Genomic DNA, 15,378 nt, shown 5'->3' with positions numbered 1-15,378 from the left:
AGCGTGACTCAACAAGAAAAAATAATTTCATCATAAAACTGGAGAAAAATGAAAAAAAAAAAAAAAAACCTGCAATGATTCGGCATGGTGTCCACTGATACTATTTCAGAAATGTGCTCAGAACATTCATATTTTAACAAAGGCAGTAATTGCCATATTAGAGGGAAATAGATTCGTTTTTTTTCTCTCCTTAAAGTTTAAAAAAGTAAACATTAAACGTACTTTGGGCTTGCTAACTTAAAAGGGCAAAAGGGTAATGCTGCTTATTAATGCGCTTCCACGGAGGGTTCACTTGCATATGCTAGAGCGGGTCTCAGATGCAAGGACCCAAGGCTAAGGGTGACTCAGGACTCCCTGCCCTACTCCTCCCCACCTACATTCCATCCTGGGGGTAATGCCTTCACCCGGGTTCTTTTAAAAATTCTTCTACTTTAGGGTGTACACATGCGAGTTCAAATTCCTACCTGAAACACCGATGGGGGTTCACTACGCACCTCGGATTTAAGGCTAACCCCTGACTTCCTGCAGCCCCCTCCACCGCCCTGGGCCCTCCCCCAGCCGCCTGCCCCTCAACTCTCCCCCTTCTTGCCGCGCAGGGTGCTAGGAAGGCCGGGGTGGGCGAGACCCGAGGGCTGCGAGGAGCAGGAGGATCCAGGCGCATTGTGAAGTGGCCAGAGCGTCACAGGCGACCTGGACCCCCGGGATCTGAGGGGGAGGGTCTCCGCAGCGCCCCCGCGAGGCCCAGAGATCCTCTCTCAGACCCTGGGTGCGCGGGGAAGGAGATGGAGGGCTTCCGCCGCTTCTCCTCGCGGCCCCACGGGGACCTCTGGGAGCCCCCGCCTCCCCGCGAGGAGCGCGCATCCTCTGCGCGGCTGGGCGGGCCCGGACCGCAGACCGAGCCGAGCTTGTGCTTCTGGGCCGGGACTCCCGGCGAGGAGAGCGAGGCCGCGGCGCCCTGGGTGCACCAGCGCTGCTCGCCCACCCCGCGACGCCGCCAGCACCGGTACTCCGACTCGCCGCAGGAAAGCCGCAGCCTGACCGACGTGGCCCGGAGGCCCCCGGAGCGCGCCAGGAAGAACCAGCCCCGCAGCCGGCGCCTGGAAGATGCCTGGCGGGAAGCAAGGACCAAGCCCCAGACTCAGGGAGGCAGCCCGCACAGCCTGGCCTGGCGGCAGCAGCCCCAGCTGCAACCCCAACAGCCTCAGCCCGGCCAGCACTACCCTCCGGACCAGGGAGATTCGCCCCCACCTTACCCTGAGGGAGCTTACACTCCCCAGAGTGGAACTTTCCGGGTAGAAAAGGTGCAGAGCGGAGACCATTGGGCAGTGCCGGTCTGCAGAGGTCTAGGTCGTTGGTCCCATTCCTCAGTTCACACGGAGAAGTCTTCTGTGCCCTCCCGAGATTTTGGGACGCAGTTGGCTAGCATGTACATCCAGAAAAGAGACAGCAATGATCCGGTGGAGTCGTTAGTCAGCCAGTACTCCCAGCCCTCAGTCTCCAGCAAGGGGTTACAGAGCCAGCACACCCAGACACTCAAGAACAAGCTAGAAGAGGCAGTAATGTCCTCCAGAGACCAGAAGATTGTGGCCCTGGTGCTGACCCGGCTCAAGAAGGCCCAGAGGATGCGGGAGCTGCAGCAGCAGGCGGCTGTAGCCTGGGAGGAGCTGAAGCGCTCGGACCAGAAGGTCCAGTTGACCCTGGAGAGGGAGCGCAAGCTGCTGCTGCAGCAGAGCCAGGAGCAATGGCAGCAGGAGAAGGAGCAGCGCAAGGCTCACCTGAGCCGGGAGCAGCGCGTTCGGCGGCGGGACAGACAAGCGATGAACGCCATCCAGCAGGAGAGCGGGTGGAAGGCACAGCTGGAGGAGCAGGAGAACCAGTGCCAGGAGAAGCTGGAGAGGGCCCCCTCTGAGACCGAGAGTGAGACTGAGACAGAGCACAGGAAGCAGCTGCAGCTCCTACAGGAGCAGGAGAGGATGCTGCAGGACCTGAGGGAGCAGAACAGCCTGCAGCTGCAGAAGAGGCTGGAGCAGGCCTGTCAGAAGAAGAACGCGCACACCACCGAGGGCCAGAACAAGATCCAGGAGAGCAATCTTAGCTCCCTAGTCAATTACCAGGCCCGGAAGGTCCTCATGGACTGCCAGACCAAGGCTGAGGAGCTCCTGAGGAAGTTGTCCCTGGAACAGAGTTCCCAGCAGTACCAAGAGATCCACCAAGGCCTGATTAAGGAGCATCACCGAGAGCTGAAGAAGGTCCAGGCGCGGAAGGATCAGTTCCAGCAGGTCAAGTGGCGCGCGGAAGAGTCCAAGGAGCAGAGGAAGGAGCACAAGCCGCTGCTGACGGAGCTGGCGGACCAGAAGGTCCTGCAGACCAGGAGTGACGTTCACAAGAACACCAGGGACAAGGCGCAGCACATTCGGGAGCTCAGCATCCTGCGTGAGAAGAATCATCACATCCTGAAGCTGAAAGCTGAGAAGGAGGGAAAGTGCCACATCGAGGGCATCAAGGAAGCCCTTAAGAAAAAGGAACAGAGGATGCAGCAGATCGCGCAAGAGAAAGATGCAACCTTAGAGGGATTCCAGAAGATCTCCAGGGCCTCCAGGACAGACAACGTGAGAGCACTTGCCAACAGCTTCTTTGATCGATTGGCCCGGGAGACCCAGGTCCAAGCTGGGCAGCAGAGAGAGGGCTACTGAGAACCTGACGACAAATAGCTTACAGTCCAGGCGGCTAGAAAGCGATGTGGCAATGTGATTCATTTTATAAGCTGATTAAAATTAAGCATTGATTGTTAAAAAGTATATAAAATAGCTGCAGTTTCCTCTCATGAACCAGTTTATTCATTCATCTGGATAGTGGAGAGGGTTGGGATAAGAATTTGGGGATTTTAAGGAAATCACTTGCCTTTGTACATTTTGATTTAAATAGAATATTCATTTAGCTCTCAAGCAATCTTAGAAACACATGTCAGACACACATTTGAAGAACCAAAGAAAAAATCTACAGTTGGGTTTACAGTTCAGTGTCATGACTTAAGTCTTTTCCTGTTCCAGAACTTATGGAAAGGTGAAGTGTGAAGTGCCTGTCATAAGAAATCGCCAAGAAAAGAAAAAAAAAAAGTATGGGCAGAGGGGCGGGAGGAATTTCTGCAAACAAATAGATTTGGGAACCCAGCGTACTACATCCCATCTCGGGAGTTCATAACACAGATGAAAATTTTAAAGGTTCTGAAAAGGCCTGCAGTAAAGAAACATTTGATCAACCTAGTGTTTTTCACAAACCACGGAACTCATTTTTCTCTTGGATCATTCCATGGAATTGATGTTCTGTGAAGTATTTTTGGAAAGAGCTCTCTGTATTTCTTCCCAGAATGTGCTTCTTTGGCCTTTCGTCCCCATGTTAATAGGAAGTGTTTATAACTCCTTTAGCACTACTGCTTGACTGCACCATCACAGCCATGAGCCAAGAGCTCCCTGGAACCTTTTGGTCAGATTCTTTTTTTTTTTTTTTTTTCCTTTTGGTCCATCTCATCCAGTCTTTTGGAACAAAGTTCTATTAGAATCCTTCTCTTTCCCTCTATTTCCCCTTTGTCTTTTCTGAAGGAGGTGTGTGATGTCATTCTGTCTACCCACATTGTGTCTAATGAACCTAACCAGGGTCTGAAGGGATGACTAAGCTTGATTCAGGAACCTGACATTTTAAAAATAAGGAGCCAGAAGCTAAGCAGAACTTAACCCATCACTTCTCAAAGTCTCTATCAAAAAATTCTTAAAGTTTTAAAAAATGCCCCTCATATAACATTTGTCTTTTGAGGAAAAAAAGAAAGAGAGAGAAATAGAAAGAATACGCCCCACTGGAAGATTTTTGTCTTATTAGTGTTTTTGAAATGACGTGAAAGGTGGCCTGGCAAGTGCTTTCGTTCAGAGGTCAGTGTGAAAGCCATAGTTTCATCTTATGTGATGCAAACTGGGCCCCCTTCTCTGCCTTTGGTCCCCTCTATCTGCTGTCCCCAAAGAGGCCTACTTGGGCCCTCACACCTTTGCTCAAAAATAGAAAGGCTTATACTTCTTGTCTCAATTTCCAATCTTATTATTCTCTTCTCTTCAACCAAGTTAATGCCATTCCAGCCAAATGCTATGTACATTCCTGGCATTCTAGGATAACATTTAAAATGTCTCAGAGAGGCAGACAACCCTTGAATCTAACTCTTCCTCTTGACATGTTATGTGACTTTGGGGAAGTTACTTTCCTGGGCCTCAGTTTCCTCATCTGTAAAGTAGAATTATAATTGATACTTCGAAGGGATGTTGTGAGGGATGATTAAACAAAATAATTAATGTAAGGTGTTTGGTATAGTGTCTAGAACGTAATACACTGTAATTAAATATAGCCATTTTTATTATACTGCTGACCCTCCATTTTTGTCAATTCCATCCTCTCTATTCGATCCTTTCTCAACAGCTGCCTCCTCCCATCATATCTAAGACTGGTTTTTCTGAGCTAAGCTCACATTCTGCCTCTACTGTGAAGTGTGGGAACTCCATGGTTGCCCCATCTCAACACCACCTTCTCTGACTAACTGCTCAGCTTGTTGAGTGCTTAGCAGTTGTTGCCGTGTTGGCATATCCATCTTGCAATCCACATCTTGGCTTCCAAGCTGGGCTGTACACTATGTAAGGCCAGGGTCGTTGTCTTAGAGTTCTTTACACCCATGCTTAAGTTAACATGGTGGTCAATATACAGTCAAAATAAAAGCCGTTAAGGAGGATATTTTTACCCCACATCCACATCCACATCCCAAGCCTTTACCCTACTAATGTTCTTTGCTCTTTGCTCCAAGAAATAAATACAGACTTTCAGTCTTTAATACAATTCTTTATGAATGGTACTGATAGAAATAATACAGAATAAAACTGACAGAAGATGGAGTACACTTACTTCCCTCTATTCTTCCTTTTAAAAAAAAATACATATATATGTACTCCCAGTACAAATATAGTTTTCAACCACTACCCTTAGCCATGCCAACAAAGACCCAGTGGTGAGCCTAGACTTTTACGCTCACCAGGCTGTAATGAGGAGCTCCCCACCATGGCAGTGTCAGCTGAGAACACTTTGGAAGCCTAGACTCTCAACCACCACCATCACCACCACCACCACCACCACACACTAACAGTATGCCCTGCTGTTTCCCTACTGGGTGGTGTCAGATGAAACCTAGTGGAGAGGAGTTTTATCAGCCTCCAGCAGTAACACCCCTTTGGTGTTGGTAGATGTTGTGTTGAGAGCAGTAATGAGGCTCTCTTACTACCTCTGCCCAGGCAGGGAGGTATCACTGCAGGCCTAGAGGGGAGCCAATACCCCCGTCTCCACCCAGCAGTGATGAAGAGTGCCCCTCCCCCTCAGGTGGCAAGGGAGGTGGAGTGGGGAACTGGACATCTATCTCTACCTGTCAATAGTAAGGCCTCATTCAACCTCCTTCCCATTCTAGAACAGTGTGAGAGGAGGCCAGATGGAATAGAAGATCCAGTCTTGTAATACTCAAAATGTCCTGGCTTCTATTCAAAATCACACTTCACACCAAGAAAATAATATGTCAAACTGACTAGAAAAGACAATGGATGCCAACGTGAGGATGACAAATGATAGAAATACCTGAAAAAAGATCTTAATGCAGACATGACAAAAATGCTTCAACAAGCAATTATGAACACACTTGAAACAAATGAAAACTAGAACTGTCTTGGCAAATAAAAAGTCTTAACAAAGAAAACAAGGTGTAAAGGAAAACCAAGTGTAAATTTTAAAACTGGAAAATATAATAAAAAGCTCAGTGGATGGGTTAAACAGCAGAATGGAGAGAACAGAAGAAAGAATTGGTGAATTGTAAGACAAAACACTAAAAATTACCAAATCTGAGAAATATAAATTTTTTTTAAATTAGCAGAGCCTCATGGGCCTGTGAGACTATAATAAAAGATCTAACATTCATGGTATGTCCCCAGAAGGAGAGAAAGAAGGTAGGGCTGAAAAAATATTCAAGGTAATAATGGCTGAGAACTTCTCCAAATTTGGTAGAAGAGCTAACCCTACATATTCAAGAAGTTGAGTGAACCTCCCAAAAGAGTAAACCCATAGAGATCCATGACATATCTTAGTCAAACTTCTAAAACTGAAGAAAAGAAAAGAAAAATTCTTGATTAAGAGAATGAGAAAATAAGCCACAGACTGGGAAGAAATATTTGCAAAAGAGTAGCTAAAACAATTTCCAAAAAGAGAAAGTAGGAGGACTCAGTCTGCCCAATTTCATTACTCATTACATAGCTGCAGTAATTCGACTATGTAATATTGATGAAAGGACAGACACATACATCAATGGAACAAAATAAAGAAACCAGAAATAGATCCATATAAATATGTCCAATTACGATTTTTGACAAAGATGCAAAAGCAATTTGAAGGAGAAAGGCAGAGAGTTCAATATAATGATGTGGAAACAAGTGCATATCTACAGGCAAAAAGTAAGAAAGTAACAGAGAGAGAGAGAGGGAGGAAGGAAGAAGGAAGGGAAGGAAGGAGGAAAGAACTTCAACCCAAGTCACATCTTATACAAAACTTAACTCAAAATGGATCATGGACTTAAATGTAAATTGTAGTACAATAAAATTTTCAGGAAAAAAACATAGGAGAAAATCTTTAGGGTCTAAAGTTAGGCAAAGAGTTCTTAAACTTGACATCAAAAGCACAATCTATAAAAGAAAAAAATTGATAAGTTGCACTTTATCAAAGTTAAAAACTTTTGCTGTGTGAAAGAATCTGTTAAGAGGATGAATGACAAGTTATGGAATGAGAAAATGCAAGTTAAAACTACAACGAGGTATCACTATTCACCCATCAGAATGGCTGAAATAAGAAATAGTGACAACATGGGATGCTGGCAAGGATGCAGAGAAACTGGATCATCCAGACATTGCTGGTGGAAATGTAAAACTGTACAGCCATTCTGGAAAACAGTTTGGCAGTTTATTCAAAAACTAAAGATGTAACTACCATATGACACAGCAATTGCACTCCTGGGCATTTATCCCAGAGAAATGAAGACTTCTGTTCATACAAAAACCTATACATGGATATTTATCACAGCTCTGTTCATAATGACCCCAAACTGGGGTAACCCAGATGTCCTTCAATGGTTGAAAGGTTAAACAAATAGTGCTACATCCGTACTGTGAAATACTACTCAGCAATGAAAAGGAACCAACTATTCATACATACAACTGGGATGAATCTCCAGAGAAGTATGCTGAGTGACGAAAGCCAATCCCAAAAGGTTACATAGTGTGTCATTCCACTTATATTGAAATGATAGGATTGCAGAAATGGAGAACAGATTAGTAGCTGTCAGGGATTATAGATGGAATGGAGGTAAAGGAAAGTGCGTGTGGCAGTAAAAGGGCAGCATGAGGGATCTTTTTGGTGAAGGAAGCGTTCTGCATCTTGGCTGTATTAATGTCAGTCTCCTAGGTGTGATACTGTACTATAGTTTCCAAGATGTTATCATCAGGAAAAATGGAGTAAGGGACACATAGGATTTCTCTGTCTTATTTCTTAAAACTGCATGTAAATCTACAAAGATGTCAAAAGATTTCTAAAAACAAAATAAAACTGACATGATTTATTGCTGGAAAAAAACAGCATTTTTTTTGGCAACAGTGAGAATTTCAAAACCTGAACCCAAGAAAACTAAATTTAGTAGAAATGTATTAACACAAAGTAAATTCAACAAAGGCTAAGACTGAAAATAGTAACAGTTGTTATTGACTAAAAATTGAATGATAGAACCAAATTTTCTTTATAACATGTATATCTGTATAATTTGGCCTAGAAAAATTGAACTTGGCAGAAATAATTCCCATAAAGAAAAGCCCAGAACAGCAGAAGCTGTAATTGGTCACATTTGATGTTGTCAAGAATACTGATAAATGCAATTGCTCTCAATGCAAAGAAGTTTTGTAAATTGAAAACAAAAATAGAAAACTTTAGAAGCAATGACTGTACCATTTAGAAAACTGATCATAGAATTGAATTGGCTTAAAAGAGTTTGTGTTAGAAAATACTCTCTCATTGAAAATGTAATAGCCTTGGTTTCTTAAATATTTGTATTTGGTTACTTATGAGATCAAAACTATGGGATCAAAAAATCCCGTCCTCTAGCCAGACCTTATCAAATGCTTACTATGTGCCATGCAGTTAGACACACACTAGACTCTTTTACATTTATTTATATTCTTTTATTTTATAAACTTTATAAATTAATATCATATTTCATAGACGCAAACCTGAGGTTTGGAGAGGTTGAGCAAGATTTCTGAGATGCTGCTGCTTATAAGTGGTAGAGCTAGAATTTGAACCCAATTCTTTCTGACTGTCTAGACTGTTTCCACATATTACCTGCCTTTCAGTGATGAAGAAGAAATATACCACAGAGATTAAGATGCAGGCTCTGAAACCAGACTACCCATGTTCAAATCCAATCTCCATCATTTAACTAAGAGTGGCCTTGGGCAAGGTAGTTAACCCATCCATGCATCATTTTCCTTGTCCATACAAAGGAAACAGAGTATATAACTCTTAGGGTTGTGAGGATTAAATGGACCAATACATGTGAGGTATTTAGAACAGTGCTAAACACACAACAAGACCTCCCTGTTAGCTTTTGTTATATAATATTTTCTTGACTCTAATGCTGGACAAAATCTGATTTGCAAGGACACTCAGAATTTGAGAGGAATGAATGGCGAAATAACCTAACGTTTGTCAAACATTAACATATATGTGTCTTTTATTATAACATTTTAAAGACAGTGATATTAGTAGCATTTGAACTGACATATATCAGGAGTTTTAAAGAAGTTACCTTTGGCTCTAGGGGACTGAAGTGTTTCTCCACTGGCTGTGTAATCGAATTAATTCCATATTGGGCCAGCTTTTATTAATGTTCCCTCTCCCTTCTGAACCTGTAGTGATTGTGCATTGAGGGGAAAAAATGCTGATTCAATTGAGTATTCTCAGGCATTAATCCTTCCTGGGCTTGGGATGTCATCGAAATGATCTGGAGCTGTATTCTCCTTTTTGTGTATCCTGTATAATGAGGAGAAAATAATGAATGTTTTAAAAATTATTTTTTGAGACACCAAACACTTGCCATTTGATCTTGCCTTTTTAAAAATCAGAAAGCTCTGGGCATTTTTCAATCCAACTATGTCTAGTTACAACCAGACCCATCGCCCTGTCTCACAGCCCTTGAAACCAGAATTGTTCTTTTTCCAGTTAATTTTTCTGTACTTCTAAAGGAATCATTGTCTCACTTTGATGTTGCAGATATCCTAACTCACAGGAACTAGAGGGTCAGATTTACTGGCAAGCTTACATTTTTGAGGTTAAGTAGAGGTGAGCTAATTCTCAAAAGGGGAGGAGGGACCACTTCAAAAGGTTCTGACTCTTATTTACTCCTTTGACCTAACTGTCACTTGTACTGGCTGGATGATGGTAATTACTCAAAGCCATGCCCCTTTCACTGCCTTGAGGGTGGCAAAGGGACAGAAGGCTTAGGTCCCAGTCACGGCTCAGTGAGGGAGTCCTCCTGCAACTGTCTGAATGCATGAGCTGCCAGTGACTACCCCACCCCAACCTTCTTTATAATCATTTTGTAAATATCTCCTTAGGCTCAGCTCAGAAACAAACCCACGTGTTAATCAAGGCTACAGATTGACCTTCCCTATGTGGCATGGAAGTTGGCCACCAAAAGCCCCGGGCTTATGTGTTTCCTTTTTGCAATTCAGGAAGAGAGACTTCTCTGCCTCTAACATGGAAAATTCCAGAAAAGACTTGGATTGGACCAATTTGGACCAGGCCTGGATCCAAGCCCTTCCCTTGGACCTGTCTCTGTGTCCATTATAGCATTGTAGCACACAGCATCATACTCGGTCCAGTCTGCAAGTCAGGCTTCTTGTGGATGTTACAAAATGAGGTGAAGTGGGCAAGGATGTTCTTGAGATGCTAAACAGAAGACAGGATACTGGGGTAGCCCTTAGAACCCAGGAAGCAAGCTTCATACACATGAGATAGCCAGAAAACAAGGACAAAATGATGAGATTTAGAAAAGTATATGCCACAAACAATAGCTAGCATTTATATAGCATTGTTTTAATGGCAACGAAATGTTTCCATCTTGCCCTGAATTCTCATACTCCCTCTCCCTTTTATTAATGCAAAAACAGGTCCAAATTTCTGTTTCCCATAGTGTGGGAGACTAGCAATCTTGAGGGTCCTTGTATGTAAGAACAGCTATATTTTTTTCATAAAATACAATTTCTTTGTATTGGCGGGATTATGGAAATAATGGAAATCTCCGTGGGGACACACCACATACACACACACACACACAAACACACACACACACACACACACACACACACAAGTCAGAGAATTGAGCAGTTACTACACATAGAGGCAGAGTTGCCCTGAGGACAATTCCAAATAACAGTATATTAAGAGGGAGAAGCTGATGCTGAGATTCCCACATTAGACCAGGGACTATGGAAGAGGATGGCATTGGTCTAGGTAAGCAGTACTCCAGGTCCTGGTAGAAGAAAAGACAAAGCCACTCTGGAGACAAGCATCCTCATTTCAAGCTCTCAGGTTTTGCACAGATCAAAAGCAGATCACGGATCAAGGTGAGCTCACAGAGATCATTGTGCAAGGACATCAATCATCATGAGTAATATCAGTAGAAAGAAAACAGATTCAGACTTATCCAGATTTAAAATACTTGAATTCTCAGAATCAGAATAGAGACTAACCATATATTAAATGTTCAAATAAAAAGGATCATAAAGAAGAGCAAGGAGAAGGGAAAGCAAATGTGACTAGGTAGATCTGAAAAAGACATAGAACTTTTAGAAATGAAAACATCTAGTTTTTGCTATTAAAAAAAAACTCAGAAGGTGGGGTAAAAATAACACATTAAACACAATTGAGGAGAGAGTTGGTGAACTTAAAGACAGAGCTGTAGAAATTTTCTAGAAAGTAGTACCAAGAAACAGGATGTAAAAGGCAAAAAAGAGATTAAGAGACAAGGAAGACAGAGTGAGAAGTTCCAAAATCAAATCAGAGTCCAGGAGGAAGGAGCAGAAAAGAGAGGGGAGAGGGCAAGTTTAAAGGTAATTTGCTAGAACTGATGAAAGACATGAGCACAAGGACACAGTAAGCTCATTAGTTACCCAACAAGACAAAGAAAAAGCAAATCCAAAACCCAGACACATTGAAAAGAATGTGCCAAGTACCAAAACAAATCAAAGATTTTAAAAGCATTAAAAAAGGAAAAGCGCCACCTTCAAAGGAATGACAGTTAGACTGACAGGAGTTTTCCCAACAGCAAAAACCAAAGCCGAGAAACAGTGGAATAATATCTTCTAAATGCTGAAGGAAAACCACAGTCATCCTACAACTGTCCACCCAGCAAAAATATCTCCACTTATGAGAACGAAATGAAAACATTTTCAGAGAAACAGAAACCAAAAGAACTTTACTATATATAAAATAGATAAACAGCAAGTTTCTACTGTATAGCCCAAGGAACTATATTCAGTTTCTTATAGTATCCTATAATGAAGAAGAATATGAAAATGAATATATGTGTGTATATGCATGACTGAAACATTATGCCAGAATTTGACACAATATTGTAAACCGACTATACTTCAATTTAAAAAAAAAATTTTAAAGGAACTTAAAAAGATGCACTTCAGGAGGAAGGGAAATAATCCCAGAAGAAAGGTCTGAGATGCAGAACAGTAAAGAAGCAGGCAAATATTAATATTGCCCATAAAAATAATATGAACATCTAACTTCCATGCCTAACTTATGGAAATAAAAATGTTTCAAAGGACAAAAATGAAAATACTCAGGATAATAGTATGAAAGTGGAGAGAGGAAGTGGTTGTGTGACTTGCTAGAGGGCTGAGAAACTGATGTTAGTGTTTTAGCAAGTTTGCATGTGAAATTTCAAGGGTAACCGTAAAAGAATAGGAATCAAGTACAGGATAACTTCCAAACAAGTAAAAGGGAAAAATGGAATCAGAAAGCAAATAAAAATGGAAAGTTTTAATGGCCAACAAGAGAAAAATGGGTCAAGGCAAAAACAGGATAAATAGGAAGCAGGAAGTAGCAGCAGCGGAAAGACAGACAGACATACCAGGTGTCACAGTGAATGTAAAAGGACTAAAGGCACCACACAATAGACTGAAATTGTCACACTAGATGTTTTTAAAGATTCAGCTCTGTACTATTCACAGGGAACACATTCAAACGTAAGGACAGGGAAGTGTTGGAAGTAAATGATTTATGAAGCAATAGTTACCAAAAGAAAGATTTCTACTATCAAAAAAAGTAGACTTTAACACAGAAAAGTATTATGTAGATAGGGTCTCTATATAATAACAAGATGTTTTCTGCATCTAGAAGATAAAACAATTCTAAGAAGTCTTATATGTAAAGCAAAATTGATAGAACACATAGAGAAATTAAATTCATCATCACAGTGGGTGAAGTTCAAGGTACCTCTCTTACTGATAGGACAAAAAACTAGTAAAGATATAAAAATGCAGTTATCAAGTTTGGTTTATTGGACATATGACATTCCATATGACAATAGGATATTTACAAAGACTAACTATGGAATAGGCCACAAAAGAAGGGTTAAATTTTTCAAATATCCATTATCATATGGACTGAGTTTCCTAACCACAATGGAATTAAATTAGAATTCAAAAATATATGCTTAGAACTTGAAAATCTCACTTTTAAATACCTCATGGATAAAAAATAAGAGAAATTTAAATATATTTAGAACTAGACAAAAATGAAAATACAATATACTGATGCTTATGGCATGTGGTGAACAAAGATAATGTGAGAAATATAGAGACATACATGCTTATTAATATAAGAGAAGAAAAGCTGAAAACTAATGAGCTAAGCATCTAACTTAAGAAATTAGAAAAAGAACAACAGAATAAATTTAAAGAAAGAAAACTATAGGTGTAGAAATTAATGAAATAGAAAGCAAAGACATAATGGACATGATTTACAAAAACTAAAAGTTGGTTGATTCTTTGAAAACACGAAGAAAATAGGCAAATTTCTAGCAGAATTGTTCAAGAAAGAGAGATGCGCAAATAATATTAAAAATAAAAAGAGATATGATGAGAGACCCAGCAGAGACTAGAAAGATAAGAGTGTACCATAAAAAACTACATGACAAAGGATGCATAAAGATGCATTAACTTAGAGGAAATGAACACATTCTTCTAAAAATGACCAACTCTATTCAGCCATAAAAACCGACAACATAACGCCATTTGCAGCAACGTGGATGCTCCTGGAGAATGTCATTCTAAGTGAAGTAAGCCAGAAAGAGAAAGAAAAATACCATATGAGATCGCTCATATGTGGAACCTAAAAAACAAAACAAAACAAAACAAACAAAGCATAAATACAAAACAGAAATAGACTCATAGACATAGAATACAAACTTGTGTTTGCCAAGGGGGCGGGGGGTGAGAAGGGATAGACTGGGATTTCAAAATTGTAGAACAGATAAACAAGATTATACTGTATAGCACAAGGACATATATACAAGATCTTATGGTAGCTCACAGAGAAAAAAATGTGGCAATGAATATATATATGTTCATGTATAACTGAAAAATTGTGCTCTATACTGGAATTTGACACAACATTGTAAAATGATTATAAATCAATAAAAAATGTTAAAATAAATAAATAAAAATGACAAACTCAAAAAGAAAGTCCAGATAGCTCATAACCATCAAAACAAAGGAATCAATTGTTTAATTTTCTTACAGAGAATCACCAGGCACAGATGACTTTACAGGTAAATTCTACCAAGTGTTCATGGAACATGTCATTCTAATACTATGCAAATTCTTTGAGAAAAAAAGAATATTCCCCAATTTAGTTTGAGTTCACTATTACCTAAGATGCTAAAACTGGAAAAAAATAATACAGAAAAATCACAGGAAAACCTCATTTGTGAACATAAAGGCAATAATCCTACACAAATATTAGCAAAATAAATTTTGCACTTTATGAAAAAAAAATAACACATAATGACTAAGCTGGATTTATTCCAGGAATATAGGGCTTAGCTTCAGAAAATTTGTAATTATCATTTACCACATTATCATTAAAAGAACAAAATATATGGTTATTTCAATAGACGGATAAAACACATTTGATGAAATTCAAAATACCTATTTATGATTTAAAAAATTAACTAGTTCAGAATAGAAAGGGATTTCCTTAATCTGATAAAGGGAGTCTACCCCAAATCTACACCAACATTATTTTTAATGGTGAAACAGTGAAGGCTTTTAAAATCAGGAAGAAAAAAGAAAAGAAAGAAAAGATACAGTTTGGAAAGGGGAAAAAAACTATAAATTCTCATTATTCACAGATGATATGATTGTCCATGTAGATTTTTTTATCTCAACCTTAAGAGTTTATTTATGCATAGCAGTGCTTTGTGTAATAGCCAAGAACAGGAAACAGTTCAGCGTCCATCAGTGACAGACTGGACACATCAATTGAGGCACAGTCATGCAACAGATTTCTGTTCACGATTGACCAACAGCCACACTCAACAACACGGTGAATCTCACACAATGCTGAGTGAAAGAAGCCAGACACCAGAGAACACCCACTGCATGATTCCATTTATATGAAGTACAGATACAGAAGGATTAGCCTCTGCTGTGGACATCAGGAGACTGGTTTCCCCTGGGTGGGGGGCTACTGGCTGGAAGGGGTGCAGGAGTGCATTGTGCAGTAACCAGGTAAAGCCTGGGATGTCGAGTCAGTGTTGGGTTTAAATGCAGGCTCTGCCACCCACCAGCTGACCGGCTGTCCACGCGGGACATAACCCCTGCGAGACTCAGTTTCCTCCACTGGAAGATAGGCATAAGAATGGTCCTCACCTCACTGGATTGCTGTGAGATGAACAAGAAAATACACGTGAAGTCAGGCTCGGGAAGTTCTGGAAAATGGTAGCTAGAGTTGTGATCAGTCTTACTCCTCTTTCTGGCCTCTTCCACTGGGAACCTAGTGATTGGTGGGGATAACACACAAGAAACAAACAGAGTTTTCACTCAGCAGATGGTTTTAGATTTCAAGATGTTTCCTTTGAAGCCCCTCTGGGGACCCTCCAGATCTCAAATATGGCCTGTTCAGTCTACACTGGTGGTGTTTTCTCATTGGAACTCCTGCCAAGGTCACATGCACCGAATGTCAAATGGTAAA

General features: G+C 41.0%; 1 protein-coding gene across 1 annotated transcript; it reads left to right on the top strand.

The window, feature by feature from the left end:
• The first annotated feature begins 605 nt into the window (after positions 1-605).
• On the top strand, positions 606-2,693 carry CCDC185 (coiled-coil domain containing 185). Its single transcript, XM_032466628.1, has one exon. The coding sequence runs from the start codon at positions 783-785 to the stop codon at positions 2,691-2,693; it is 1,911 nt and encodes a 636-aa protein (XP_032322519.1). The 5' UTR covers positions 606-782.
• Positions 2,694-15,378: the final 12,685 nt, after the last annotated feature.

The sequence above is a fragment of the Camelus ferus genome, chromosome 23, assembly GCF_009834535.1.
Source record: "Camelus ferus isolate YT-003-E chromosome 23, BCGSAC_Cfer_1.0, whole genome shotgun sequence".
In the NCBI taxonomy this organism is placed as follows: Eukaryota; Metazoa; Chordata; class Mammalia; order Artiodactyla; family Camelidae; genus Camelus; species Camelus ferus.
The sequence above is the reverse complement of the archived record's forward strand: the minus strand, read 5'-3'. Positions and strand labels throughout refer to the sequence as shown.